Raw genomic sequence first — 13,733 nt, 5'->3', positions numbered from 1 at the left:
TTTGGGTTGTTTTTTTTTCCACGTGGTTTTCACCTTCCTCTCTCGCTCTCTCCCCTCTCAGCACCTGTAGGAGTACGCATTCAGAGCCGAGCCTTTGTCGGAGAGGGAGTGTGTGTTTGGCAGCTTTGGATGTCTGCACGCTCCCACTGGAGGACTTCACATCGTGACAGCGAGCGTCTCTCTTTCTAACTCCTCACTTTCTTCGCTCCTCTCTCACTTCTCTCTTTCTCTGCTTCTTCTTTTTTTGGAACGCTGGGTGTCACAGAGGAAACATTCACAAGTGGCCATGAAGGTGAAGACAGGACATCGAAATGGAAGAAGAAAGGAAAGTGAGGGAAAAAGGATGGTGGCAGAAGACGAGAGGTGAAGGATTTCCTAGATGAGCAGCCAGCCAAATGCGTGCGTGTGTTGTGTGTGTTGTGTGCGTTTGTGCATAAACCCACTGTGTTTAGCTCTGTCTGTATCCTTCAGGCTCCCTGCTGGACGGATGAGAAGAAGAGTAAAGAGAGAGGATAAAATACCTCTTTAGCAGACGAGCACTTCAGCCGCGGCAGTGATGCTTCCCTCCTGCTTCCACCTTCCTCCCTCTCTCCGCCTCCTCTGCCTCCTTTTCCCTCTCCCTGCTCGGGGCTAACAGACACAACAGATCCATGGGAAGTTAGACAATCTCACAGGTGGACGAAGAAGGGTCCTGCAAAAGCCTCGGCATCTTCGGGGCAAAAAGTTTCCCCCCCCCTCCTCCTCGTCCTCCTCCTCCTCCACCTCCTCCACCTCCTCCACCTTCCTCTGGTCCAGCTATCAGCCCCTGTGGTGATGGTACTCCGCAGCGAGGGATCCCCCTCCGGTGATGATGCTCCTCCTCAGGACCGGAGGGATCAAAAAGGATGAGGGGGAGATAAGATTTGGCTCGTCCTCTCTCCCATATGGATGCAAGGTGATCCAGATGTTGCTTGGCGGCGGGACGCGGAGAGAACAGCGGGACAGATGGCGGGTCTGCGGGGTCGGGCCGGCTGTGCACTAGCAGGTCCTCATCCTGTTGCACTGATTTGTTTTTTTGTTTTTTTGTTTTTTTATGCCCACCAGAGTTTCCACTCTCTCTCTCCCTCACCGTCACACCGCCACCCCTCATCCACCGATGCCGTCACACCCGTAATCCCGCTTTCCATTTCCTTTTTAACTCCATCTTTTCTTTATCTCTCTCTATCTGCTCTCACTCCATCACAGGAGGGGCTGCATGTGAGTCCTGATGATAATGGTGTGAGGATTTAGCCTGCCTCCCTTCCTCTCCTCCCTCTCGCTCACTTCAGCGCAACCCCTCCTCCTCTCCCAGCCCACTTTTGCTCTGGTTTTCTCCGTATTATTCACCTTCATCCTGTCACACACACCCTGCCTCCTTTTCCCAAAATCACCTCAGCGCATTCCTCTGCTGTGTCCTTCCCTCTTTTTCTTTCTCCTCCCGACTATCAACAGGTCCACCGGTTTATGAAGTCAGCGGGCCAATAGACAGCACTTTCCTTTGGCTTAATGACAAATAAGTCCACTAGCTGCATAACAAGCCTTTATTTTAAAAAAAAAAAAAAAAAATGTGTCCATTAAAGGGACAATTCGCCAATCATGGATGGACAGACTCGAATCTCTTTGGTTGAGGAAACAATTTTTTCTAAGGGGGCAGATTCTGTCAATTGTGGGTATTTAAGAGGCAAACAAAGGTAAATATTAGTGGCAGGCTGTTGGTTTAATCTACTAACTTGGAAATAAAAAGCCGGCGTGCCAGCTGCTAGCTAGCTATCTACAAAATGATGAGTTTTTATCAAACTGGTTATTGAGTTGCATTATGGGAAATAAGGGATGTTTGACAAATCAAGGAAATGAAAAGTAGAAAAGCATTTTTAACGGCAATTTGAATAACTAAGAAAATAAATGCAAATACTTTCAATATTGACTTGTTTTGCGCACTTTACTGTTTGTATCATTGCTAATTTTCCACTCAGTGATAAATTCACGTTAATGGCGTGTAACGTGGTGTTTGCTTCAGTTTCAGTTTAATCTCATACAACATTCAGGTTTTATTGCAGATGTAAGCTCAACATCCATCATCGGCCTGAGAACTTTGTGCGTTTTTATATCTGTGTGTACACATTTGTTCAGAAAGCTGCTGCGCAATTCACTATTTTCTGACATTTCATTGATCATAATCGATAAAGCTAATTATCTTTGGTCACAACACAAGTCTGCAATCGCCACATTTACCTGCAGGTATCGACAAGGTAAACATGGTGGCCGACAAACTCAAAAGCGGCAAAGCAAATATGACAATGAGCTTGGAAGTGCGATATCCATACAAATGTGCCGCTTGTATTTGTCGTACGGTGCCGGTCTCTTTCATGAAAGCTCATCGACAAGCCAATCAGGCCTGTCTGAGAAAGCTGAAAGACCAGAGGAAAAAAAAAATCCATTATAGCTGTCATTCCTTTTTCTCCCGCTCCCCACCGTGTGTGTGTGTGTGTGTGTGTGTTTGCTCCCTCACTTTGTCGGACGTGTTGTCGTTTGCAGGTCAGCATCACTCCTAATAAAAGCAGTTCTTCTTCTTTTGTTTTGCCTCCGCAGGCAGCTCGGTCAGGTGACAGGCCTTTTAACACAGAACTATAAATACAGACAAGTGTTAAAATAGAGTGTTTGAGATGTGAGGCGTGTGACTGAGCCGTCTTTATCTGTATGGGTTGTGTGTAGTAGGCACAGTGATACCTGTGATGAATGGAAACAGGCAATAGCAGACAGATGTTTCAAAAGGCTGACTCTCTCTCTCTCTCTCAGCAGCTGGATATGATGTAAACCAGCCAGCGGAGAACATATGTTCCCCGGGTCAGCAGCCCGATCAGATCCACAGATTAACTCAGATTGATTCAGCGAGTAACAAAATTATGTTTACTGGGGGAAGCTTTCCGGCTGACAGGAAAATAATTAATTCTACAATTTGGTGTGTTGTCAAGAAGGATTTATGTCCGGCTATATGTGTCTTCCGAAATGTGGATTTGTTGAAAAGCAATACTGCATACTGATAGAGTCCTTTTTTTTTTCCCCTCAGCAAATCCAGTTCCTCTCGGGAACATCGGTGGCTTTACACAAACTATACGCATTGTAGAGCATCTGTTAAGGGTAGCAGTGAAAAAAAAAATAAATCAGTCAATTAAATGATTAATTGAGCAACTGAGCGTGATTCAGCAATAAATTTTAAAGTTATATTTGAGCAAAAAGCAGATTTGTCCTATTTCTCTTTTGTTCGAGGATGCATTCAATACTGTGATCGGCATTTTAACCTATTTTATGGAAGATTTAATGGCCATTTCATGAATACAAGTTCATATTGACATGCCAAAGACCTCCAGCAGCTGCAGGAATTATAACTTTGACTTTGATCGGACCAAACATGCCCCGCAGATTAAAGCTGATCTGTTTTAGGTCCTTCTGCTGGCGGAGATGTCACATAAGAAGACACCTAAATGTGTCGCCTGTTGGGGCTCTACTACCTAAACTGACAAACTTGGACTGCATATTATTCAATTACTGAAACAGTATGACAGCAGCAGGTCTATTTATGTGTAAAAGACCTTGCAAAGGATTCAGCACCCTGAGACTCACTTCACAACATGGACCCTGAAAACTCTTGAGGGAAGACAATGTTCCTCAAGGTCTTGACATGTCTGCTGCATCGTCCCCCTAGCTGACAATTGTGTTACTGTGCCGACAGTCTGGCTATTTTTAGGGCGAGTTGTGAGACTTGGTTTTGAATGGTGCTGTATAAAGTAGCAGACTGGATGTTTAGTTAATAGAGCCGGGCTTGCAGGGCCTCGCTTTCCTCAACACACATTTAGAGCAAGCTGTGCCACAAAACGTTACGTTTCTGGATCCTTTGCAGCCCAACACATCTCGAGCTCACCAGCAGAGAGCCTGAGGATTTCATTTTCAAGAAGTAGTATTTCAAATCGGTGAGCTAAATTTCTGGCTCCATTTGAGGTCTGACTTACAACCTTAACCCGAGCTGTCACGGCCGTTAGATGGCAGAAGCGGTGCTTTGTGACAGAGGGAGACCTGGCAACACGAAGTGGAAATCTTCCAATCCCTAATTTTGGTTCTACATCGGCCACAAAGCCAATTTTATTCAACTACAAGAGCTACAAATAAAGCTACAATAACCAGAAATGTCCAGATTTAAATGTATAACCACAGTGGAAGTTATTTTCCAGCGACAAGGGGAACATGACACGACTGATACAAAAATAAAGGACAGAACCAGAAAAATTAGAAACACCTAAAAAGACAAATCAGAAGAACTGAAAGACGGGATAATTTCAGTCAAATAAAAATAGGCTTTTAAAGGAATTTGAAAGACGTAGAAAGACTGAAAAGTTTCCTCCAAAAGTAGCCAACAACCAGGCAAAGAGAGATAAAATGGTGCATTTATGATTCAGAGAGAAGCCCCACAGGGACGACCTTGATAATAGTGCGAGGAAGTTTAAAGCTAGACGTTAAAAGAAAACAACCATCTGGAAAAGAAAAAAGGCTTCAACCCCAGAAATGTAACCAATGAGACTCTTGTGGATATTGTTACCAACTGCAGCGTTAAAAGTGACAAACAAAATAGTCTACAATTTTAATGTGACCGAGCTGGTGGAGGCTCTTAAATGACCGACGAAACAATAATAATAATAATATCTGGAAAAGCAGCAGGGTGAAATAGACTGCAATCACTGCTGTGTTTCATTTAGATACAAAGGAGCATCGTCTGCATAGCAATTAGAAACAATTTCACACTTACTCATGATCAGGCTTACAAATGATATGCCCTAAAGCAAGAGTGGAAATGTAAAACAATGTGTTCAAAAATTCAGGCCTGGGGAAACGAGACGAGCGAGCGAGGAGAGCGTGGCAGAGATGAGCCAGCGTTTCCCAAACTCAGACTTCCTATTACAGCAGCACGAGAACTTAGAGTCGGTGTGACTGACTCTTTTTTTTTTTTTTTCTCAGGTGTGTCGAAGGCAGAGCGGTAGCGTTTAGGAAAAAAAAAAAAAAAAGATTTCCAAATTTCAGCAGTATCAGTAGCAAGCAGCAGATCGTGAACGGGAGCAGTCCGAGTCAGCTTTGATTAGTAGGTTATTTTTATTCACAAAAAGAAAAATGGAAATTTTTGAGACTTATAATTGTGTTTCTTGAACCATTGTGCGTTTTAAAGCTACATTCAGTCATTTTAAAAACCCACAAACCGGCAAACTCGTCTTGATGTATTAGCTTCCTGTCTTGTGTATTTGTGGGAAATGTAAAACAACAAGCAGATTTAATTTGATTGAAATTCTGTGCTCTGTGGTTTGGTCTACCTGCTGCTGGGTAAAAAAAAAAAATCCAGGTCATCCAGGACGTAGAAACAGACTGCGGATGCTAAGTGTGTTAGTTTATTGAAGCTTCGGGCAACGGACAGCTGATTCTCAACAATTAATATTCCATGAGGTTTAACCTCAAAATGAGCTGCAGTTCTGTGGACTGGATTTACTCAGCTTCATAATTAGCCTTTTATTTACACATACGAGCACCTTCCTTCGGCTGTGTCGTCTCCAGAGTGATTTCAGTGAAGTATATACTTTATTTTAATTGCGCCGTCATCAGTAAACATAAAAACATCAACGTTTGTGGCATAATAATGGTACGTTCTCTGACAGCAAAGAGTTAGTTCATTACTCGACATTAATTTAACATTTTCAGGCTGCTGTCGTTGTGCAGGTCGGCCTCAACGGGTTTATTGGAGCTTTTTTCCCCAGAAAAAAAACTTTAATAATAGCTCAAGGGTTAGGGTTATATTTTTATGAATGTTTATATTCTATTGGGGGATAACACTTTGTGTGTGTAGCGTTTTAAAAGGGTTAGGCTTCATCTCTTTTTCATTTAGACACTGATATGTCATACATATTGATGTTGAATGATCTTATAATGCATTCATTATAAATACAGAGATATGATCCCAAAGCGCTCTGTGTTTAACTGTAGATTTGTTAAAACATATTTCTGATTCGTCCTGACCTTAAATCCAGGTAACGCTGACGTTACTGTCAGGAAAACAATCAGATGTTGGAAATTGTGCGCATACATGCATGTGTGTTGTGTGTCTGACTGTGTACACCGCCGAGGACAGATGTTTAAACAGGCAATCATCACTCAATGAGTAAACAGCTCTGGAGATTGAACTAATGTGCAAGTGAGTGTGGAGGTGAATACTAAGAGGGCAGGATAGAGAGCGAGAATGAAAAAAGACGGGAAGACGGACGATAAATAAACTCCACCAACTCATATTAGAAAGCAGCCGTCAGGGCTGAATGCAGATTTCCAACTAGCCCACATCTGAGATATTTTTATCAACCAATGCAACACTTTGATGAGGGCCACGTGTCCGAGACAGGAGGCTCATCCTGAGGGACGTTTTTTTTACCCCAAGTGTGGGTTGAAATATCAAATCCTCCAGGCTTGACTGGCTGATCTCTTGGGTGGACGGCCCACACACCTTTCCTGACGCTCAGTCAGTCTGTCCGCGTCCTCCTCTCCATCCTCCTCCAGCCTCCTTCTCCTCCTCCTCCTCCTTCTTCTTCTAAAGACACACTTTGAAAGCAAAAAATAGCTGAAAGACATAAGAAGTGTCAGATCCATAAATAAATTGGGTCTTTGTGCCTTGATTGAGGCACCTTGTTTGAGGCTGGCTGACATTTTAAAGCCTGCCAGGTATTAATACCATTTCTCATGAGACAAAGATTGTATGCATGGGCGTAAATAAGTGTGTGTGTGTGTGTGTGTGCACATGGTTGCATATGAGTACAATGCATGTGCATGTTTGTGCATATTTGGCTGTGTGTGGTGTAGAGAGAGAGAGAGAGAGAGAGAGGTTTGTTGGTTTGTTATTCTTGGGAAACTTTAGCCCCTAAGGCATAGCTGACAGAGATTTGGGGATTCTGCCTGAGCTTCACCTGACATCCTGCCATGGTCATGACCAAATCTGTCTGGCTCTCTGAGACACTATCGTTCTGAAAAAAACAGTTGTGTTAGTTATTTCAGCAAATGACATGTTTATGTTGAATTATCGCAGCAGGTAAGTTCTGGTTCTTTTAACTTTTATCATATTTGTAGTCTAATCTTAACCATGCGATGATTATTATTATTATTATATCCAACAAAAAGACTTTGATCTTATCCCAAATCATCGCCATCGCTATCATCATACAACCTGTTCACTTTTAAAACTGCAATTGAAACTCAAATTCTGCTGCTTGACTAAATCTAGGGAATAACGACCCTTAAAATATTACATTCAAATGGATAGAACAATTTCATCATATAGTTTTCCACTGTAGCCTTTCAAAGCACCAACTGTCTATGAAATAATGGAAAAACATTTCAGATCTCAGCTCAGTGTGAATAAGCACTTACCTTTCCACACTCCTGGTGGACTTCTAGAGAACGTCTTCGGGGTTTTCTCAGTGTGGGACTCAGTTGTGTAAGGCCTCTGCAACACGGTGAACCCTGTCTGGGGGTTTGGTTCAGTAACTCAGGGTGTCTCTATGAAGGAGTAATGAGCGCCCGTTCAGGTTTGTCATTTGGAACAAATCAAAAATAACTCTGGAGCAAGAATGTTTTCAATCCAAGCTGAAAGTCAAAGAAAACCAGATCCCTTTCTCTTTTTTTTTGTTATTTTTAATTGGATTAGGTTTGCAGTCATATTTGTGTTGTTTTGTTTGTCTTTTACTGTTGAGTTGTGCAAATTCCAAGATGTCCTCCAGCCTGAAAGACATAAGTGGCTGATTCTTATCGGTTTCACGTCTAACTACCTGGTTTGGGTTACGTTCAGGTCATGGCTTAAAAAAAGCCATCCTTGTGTCAAAATAAGATGCTTTGTATTCAGAGGTTCTGCTGTCACCGGTCTGTGTAAAAACTTTAAAAATGTTTACATTGGGTCAAACGTTCAGTTGGTTAGAGGATGTTTTTTTCCTTGTTGGCGCAGGAGATGAAATCAGGACTCTGAATTAAATGAGTCCTTGAAGCATATAAACAGTATTTATGGAATAAGTTTCAATGCCCTCAATTTATTTGTTATTATTGAATTGCTGCCCCTTTTTTTTGTTTGTTTGCTGACAGCTCTTCATGTTGCTGCTGCTATTAAATTATTTATTTTTTCACATGAAAATTCATTTCTGCTTTGGTGAGACAGCTTAACAGATCGGGATAATATAAAGTGTTTGAAGTGTTTGACCAAACGGCGCTGAGGACGGTTAGATAAGGACCCATCCATGGTACGGCTAAGTGGTTGCATCAAGGCAACTGGATCGACGCAAGCTTCTTGAAGATGTGTCACCTCTCAGCCGAGCGGCTACTTCAGAACTGAAGGAAGAACTTCAAGAGCCTCAATCAGGTCCAGCTGCTTCTAAATAGCACTTAACATAAATACCATGACCTGGAGTCTTCCCAGACGTGTCGACTCGATGTATATATCCCTATAAACAATTAAAATACATAACTTCTCAGACTTGCCGTGTTATCTCCAAGACAGAGAACCTGGAGAGAGTCCACGCAGGGTTCAAACCCTGAAGCTTATTGCTGTGAGACGACGTTGCCAACCACTGTTCCACTAAGCTGAAACCAGCTACACCTCGAGGTGCCATTTCCTGCTCGTCATGTTAGAGACGGAACTTAAACCTGCGATTCGTACCATGTATTTAGTTTATTTAAATGCTCTCTCCTGGTTGACATAAAACGCTAATAGTTAGTGAGGATGTGTGTGTGTGTGTGGGAGGGGTCAAAGGTTAACACAGAGCAAAGGGTAGGCTGGAGAAATTGGCAAAGTTTCAAGGTCACTTCCCCTCCTCCTCTTCATCACTCCTCGGCTGATTTTACTGGGAGGTTACCGATATTTATCTGCTCCTATCAAACCAAGGAGGACCTCAGGTCGCCCCGAGCTTCTGATCGAGGTCCTGATGTCCACACACACACACACACACAGCAGAAGGCAAATGTGCAGTGATTCATTACGCCTCTGATTTGGTCATTCATCATGTCACAGCGAGGTCACACACACACACACACACACATATATCTGTGTGTCAGTGTGTCTACATATGCATGTGTTTGTGGTTCAGTTTGGTTTTTCCCTAAACTCCACAGCTAAACTGTGATATTTTAAAACAAAGCCAGCTCATAATGAGTCAGAGTTTGTTATAGTTTTTCTTAATACAAGGGGTCAAAAAATATTTAGTGATATTATTTATTTATAGCTGGAAACTTTTCGAAGGAGTTAAACACACTCACCTGAATGTCTGCTCATTAAAGCAAACCAAATGATTTCCTTATTAAAAGCTCAAGTGTGTATGTCTTCATACACAAATCAAACACACACAATCAATCAAAGCTAAAGGCTTTTTACACCAACTCCAAGTTGGATTGATGTTGACGTTCTTATGTTACTCAGAGAAAAGTGTCAAACTTTTGTCGGTGTCTGAGCAGCAAACAAAAGATGGACGACTGATATTTTCCTCTTTGGCTTAAAATTATGATTTATTTTCTCCAAGCTGCCCAGAAATTTGGGTCAGAGGTAGCAGTAGGAAATCAAAGAGTCGAAGGCAACAAGCAAAAAAAAAAAGATAATGTGGGTTTATATATCTTCTGAGGAACTCATTCAGGTGTAACACCAAACAACCAGCTTCATTAAAAGAGAAATATATTTTAATACATGCACATCACAGATGAATTTTAAGTGCGCTGCATAAATAAGGTAAGTTAATGTATGAATGGACTGTATTTGGACATCCCTGTGTGAGTATTGTGAGACAGAGATCAGCTGGTTCTGTTCAGACACACAAAAAGCACAGAGACAGATCAAAGCTCTGCCTCAGCTCACCGACCTCAGTCATGCTGCGTTTCTCCCCTTCAGTCAGCAAGACGCACAAAAACAAAAGGCAGAGACGGTGTTGATGTCAGTTTTTGGTTTCTGTTCCAAGCTGGCTGTCACTAATTTCAGTTACAGTGAGGAGTGATGTATAGAATCAATTAGATAAATATTGGATTTCAGGTTTCTATGAATTAATGTGGCTAGAGCTCCCAGTTTGTGTTGCTGTTGTTATATTTCCACCTAGTGGCTGATCACAGTCATCACACTTGGAGTTCAACTGATTCAGTTACATAAGAGGTCATTTAAAGGCTCAGTCCACCCAAAAGTCTTTTTCCAAGAACTGTTAGATTTAAAACTGTCGTTAAACCCATTTGACCCATTGAGCCTCGACAGAACTCCGGGAAATGAAAACAGATCTCAAATCTTTCTTTTGACGGGTAATTTTTTTGTGAAACTGGCTTTTTAAAACTACTCTTTGCGAAAGGACAGTAAGTGTGATTGTTTCAGTTTTTTTTGTTGTACTTCCACCTCAGTGAAAAGTCCTTACAGCTGAGCTTTATATTTAAGTTCCCTTTTTTGTGGCTCTGCTCATTTGTCCTTGTCCCGTGTTCCCTGTTTTATTTTGGTACTCACCTCTGGTTTCATTTCAGTCTTCCACTTCCTGTCTAGATTTTTAATTAACTGCCCCACCCCAACATGTCGAGCACACCTGCGTCCAGTTGTCTCTAAACTTTCAGTCTCTGTCTTCCCAACCCTGCAGTTTGTCTTGTTCCCTGAGCCTGACCAGATTGTTGCCCTTTGACTGCATCTTTCACCTGATCGATCTCTGTACCAACCCAGATTATTGAATGTTATCTTTAGATTCACCTGCGTTGTGTCTGAGTAAATGAAATCAGGGCTTGAAAAGTGAGAAACGGTGAGGGTTGTGGGTTTGGACATAAAAAGCTGGATGCCACTGACCTGGCTGGCTGCGAGGCTCTGAACGGGCTGGGCCCTCTGGGGGATGGCGGAGGTGGTGGGTGGGTGGGGGGGGTGTAGATCAGGTTTTCCAGGTCAGTAACAAGGGATCAGTCCAGTAAAGACTGCTGGAAAGAACAATCTGGCAGAGTGAGTGAGCAGGAGAGGCTGATAAACCGACTGATCGGTGATCAGGACCAGCTGAGTGCAGCAGGTGAAGGCAAAAGCCCTGATGAGGTGAAGTTTTTTTTGTTTGTTTTTTTCATTTATTGAGGCACTTGACAGAAGCCATGAAATGTACAAATCAAATACAACCAATTTTTCACATTCTTGCATCTGTAAACATGGTCGGGATAATACATTCTGACAGTTGATTCACATTGTACTGCCCCCCCCCACCTCCTGTCGTCACAGAGAGAGAAATACAAACACCTCGTTCAGGGTTGTGCACAGTATACAACAGCTACACAGTGTGTACAAAACCTGATACAAAACTATTATAGACAAGCTGCTCGAGTGCTCCCATTGCACCTGAAATGAATCAAACTGTTCAGTCATTTCGCATCGTGTGTGTAAAGAGGTAAGTAAATCAGGGATGAGGCAACTAAGTCTATGTAGCAGCACAAGTACATTTCTCTACTCCAGGAAACTGATCATTATTCAGTGTATACACAAACACATTATCTATACTTTAAGCAGGCATGTGCACAGGCAGTCTGTCTGCTTTGGTTCTCTAGGATGTAAACATTGGTGTTTTTTATTATATATAGTAATTGTACTGTGAATTAGTTAGTGTTTTTTCTTTAATAAATGTTGTTGTCATGTGGCGCTGGTTGTCGTACGTGTCTGTGTGTACGCCTGCTTTGTAGAAAAATAGCAAACACAATGTGTGTGTGTGAAGGTGGATAAGGCTGCTGTTGGGCTACTGCTCAGAAACAGATGTGAGGTTTGAATGTGAACGCTACAGCTCGAGTTTTGAACGCACCCGGCCGTCCTCCAAAGTGAACAGCTGGAGACGGTCGGTGGTTAAAGGAGGATCAAACGCTTAACTGCCTGTAGGTTTGTTCCAACGGTCAAACCTTTGATAGAACACGCCTGATTAAACAGGAAAGAGTTTGTCAGCGAGAGCTCACACAGTTTGTGTTCACCCTGGGAGTTTTTCGGTAAATGTCCCAACTTCTCATTTGATTTATAAGCTCTGTAAACGTTTCCCCAATTAGTTTATTTTTTTTTTGTGATGCTCCCATTTGAAACAGCTAGAATAACTAAATACAACAGGAAAAGGTCAAATAAGATGTTGCACCTAAACGTTTATTTTAATGATGATTCAGCGACTACAGGCAGTGAATGTTTGGTTTCCTTTAAGGAGGTTGGACATTAGCTAATGCTCAGTCTATTGTGGACCGACAGCCATCTCTTCTGAGTTGTTTGGTATTTATGTTGTAGTTTTAATGGCCTGGTGGTGAGACTGTGACCACATTTTCTGGGGGACAATAAACACAGATATGTTTTTTATCTCTGTCAGAGCATTGGGGGAAAATCCGCTGCCGGTCTGTTTATACTGTACAGACACACTGCATCTGGTCCACACAGATTGTAAAAACACTTTTTTTTTTTTTAGACCTGTGTAAATCTGTCCCATTAACCCGTCCCATTCTGGGGGGTGAGGCTCTCCCAGGGGCAGATGATCTCTTTGGCTCCCACTCCTCCTCTTGAGGAGGCCCTGTTCTCCTCTTCTTCATCCTCAGACTCGATGGGATAAATACGACACTCCGGAGGAATATCCACTTTAATCTGGAAGAAACTGTAGAAGGTTTCAGAAAAGGCTTAGTGTGACACCAACAGTCTGTTGAAATACAACGCAGACAGAAATCAGCAGAATAGTCACACATGTCCTGAACCAAGAAAGGTTTTGGGTTGTTTACAGTTTAAAATATATAGATATTAATATATTTTCCCATTTTATAAAGACAATGTAATTTGGGCAAGTTGATATTTAAATTTAAAACAATTTTACATTTAAAGATAGTTTTTTTTTTTATTATTATTTATTTAACAAACACTTCAAGGTAATTAAATTAAGCCAAAGCGAAACCGACAGCTGAATCCTTCTCTAAAGGGTTAGCTTCATTTCCATGCATGAGTGTTTATCTTCAGTACTCACTTGCCAGTCCGTCTGGGTGGAGCCTGGCTGGGCTGATCGGGGCATAATGGCTGAATGCGGCTTGTCCCAGCGGCTGCTTGGCCTTTAGGCGACAAGCTGGCGAACATGGTGGAGGGGCTGCAGCCCCGCTTCAGCAGTCGGCGCAGAGACAGAGCCATCCGAGACTTGAGCACGTTACCGCCTGCGGGTGCTCGGGCCTCAGGGTTCCTCTCCGCTTCGCCTTCGCCGGCCTCTGCTCTTCGCTCAGAGGCCGAGTTACTGTCTAAGGCCACGCTGATGGGGGACGGGCAGACCGGGGTGGGGGCCACGAAGGGGAGGGAGGGCGAGGCGTTGGCAGAGGGGGAGTCAGTGAAGCCGGAGTAAACAGCGAGGTGGGAAACAGGAGTGGTGAAGCGGCACAGCTGTGAGGTCAAAGGGCAAGAGACACAAGTCAAAGAGAGGGTAACTCCAGCAGGTGACCCCCCCCCCCCCCAACAAAAATCATAATCTCAGTCATGCAAGGTTCAAATTCCTGCATTTCTGCTTGAAAAGTGACTCAATCAAACAATTAATGTGATGCATATAAATATACAATAAATAAATATATAGGTGCTTTAAATTGATACTGAAGACAGAAAAAGAAAAGGCAGAAAGAAGAAGACGGGAAGTTATGAAGGAAGAAAGAAAGACGAGATAGAAAGTGTCTCTAGTGTCATA

The 13,733-nt window shown here is 42.6% G+C and overlaps 1 protein-coding gene across 1 annotated transcript; it reads right to left on the bottom strand.

Moving 5' to 3' along the window:
* Positions 1-11,152: 11,152 nt before the first annotated feature.
* On the bottom strand, positions 11,153-13,452 carry LOC115060351 (regulator of G-protein signaling 9-like). The gene is made up of 2 exons (XM_029528249.1): positions 13,038-13,452; positions 11,153-12,677 (listed from the first exon to the last, which is right to left on the bottom strand). Exons 1-2 carry the CDS (start codon positions 13,193-13,195, stop codon positions 12,515-12,517), a joined length of 321 nt encoding a protein of 106 aa, XP_029384109.1. The 5' UTR covers positions 13,196-13,452; the 3' UTR covers positions 11,153-12,514.
* Positions 13,453-13,733: the final 281 nt, after the last annotated feature.

The sequence above is a fragment of the Echeneis naucrates genome, chromosome 19 (genome assembly GCF_900963305.1).
Source record: "Echeneis naucrates chromosome 19, fEcheNa1.1, whole genome shotgun sequence".
Lineage (NCBI taxonomy): Eukaryota > Metazoa > Chordata > Actinopteri > Carangiformes > Echeneidae > Echeneis > Echeneis naucrates.
This window is presented reverse-complemented; position numbering and strand designations above follow the sequence as displayed.

Coding starts and splice junctions, on each gene's coding strand:
- LOC115060351 (XM_029528249.1), bottom strand. CDS start 13,195: ATGGCTCTGTCTCTGCGCCGACTGCTGAAGCGGGGCTGCAGCCCCTCC. Junction 12,678..13,037: donor CCACCCAGACGGACTGGCAA/GTGAGTACTGAA, acceptor AACCTTCTACAG/TTTCTTCCAGATTAAAGTGG.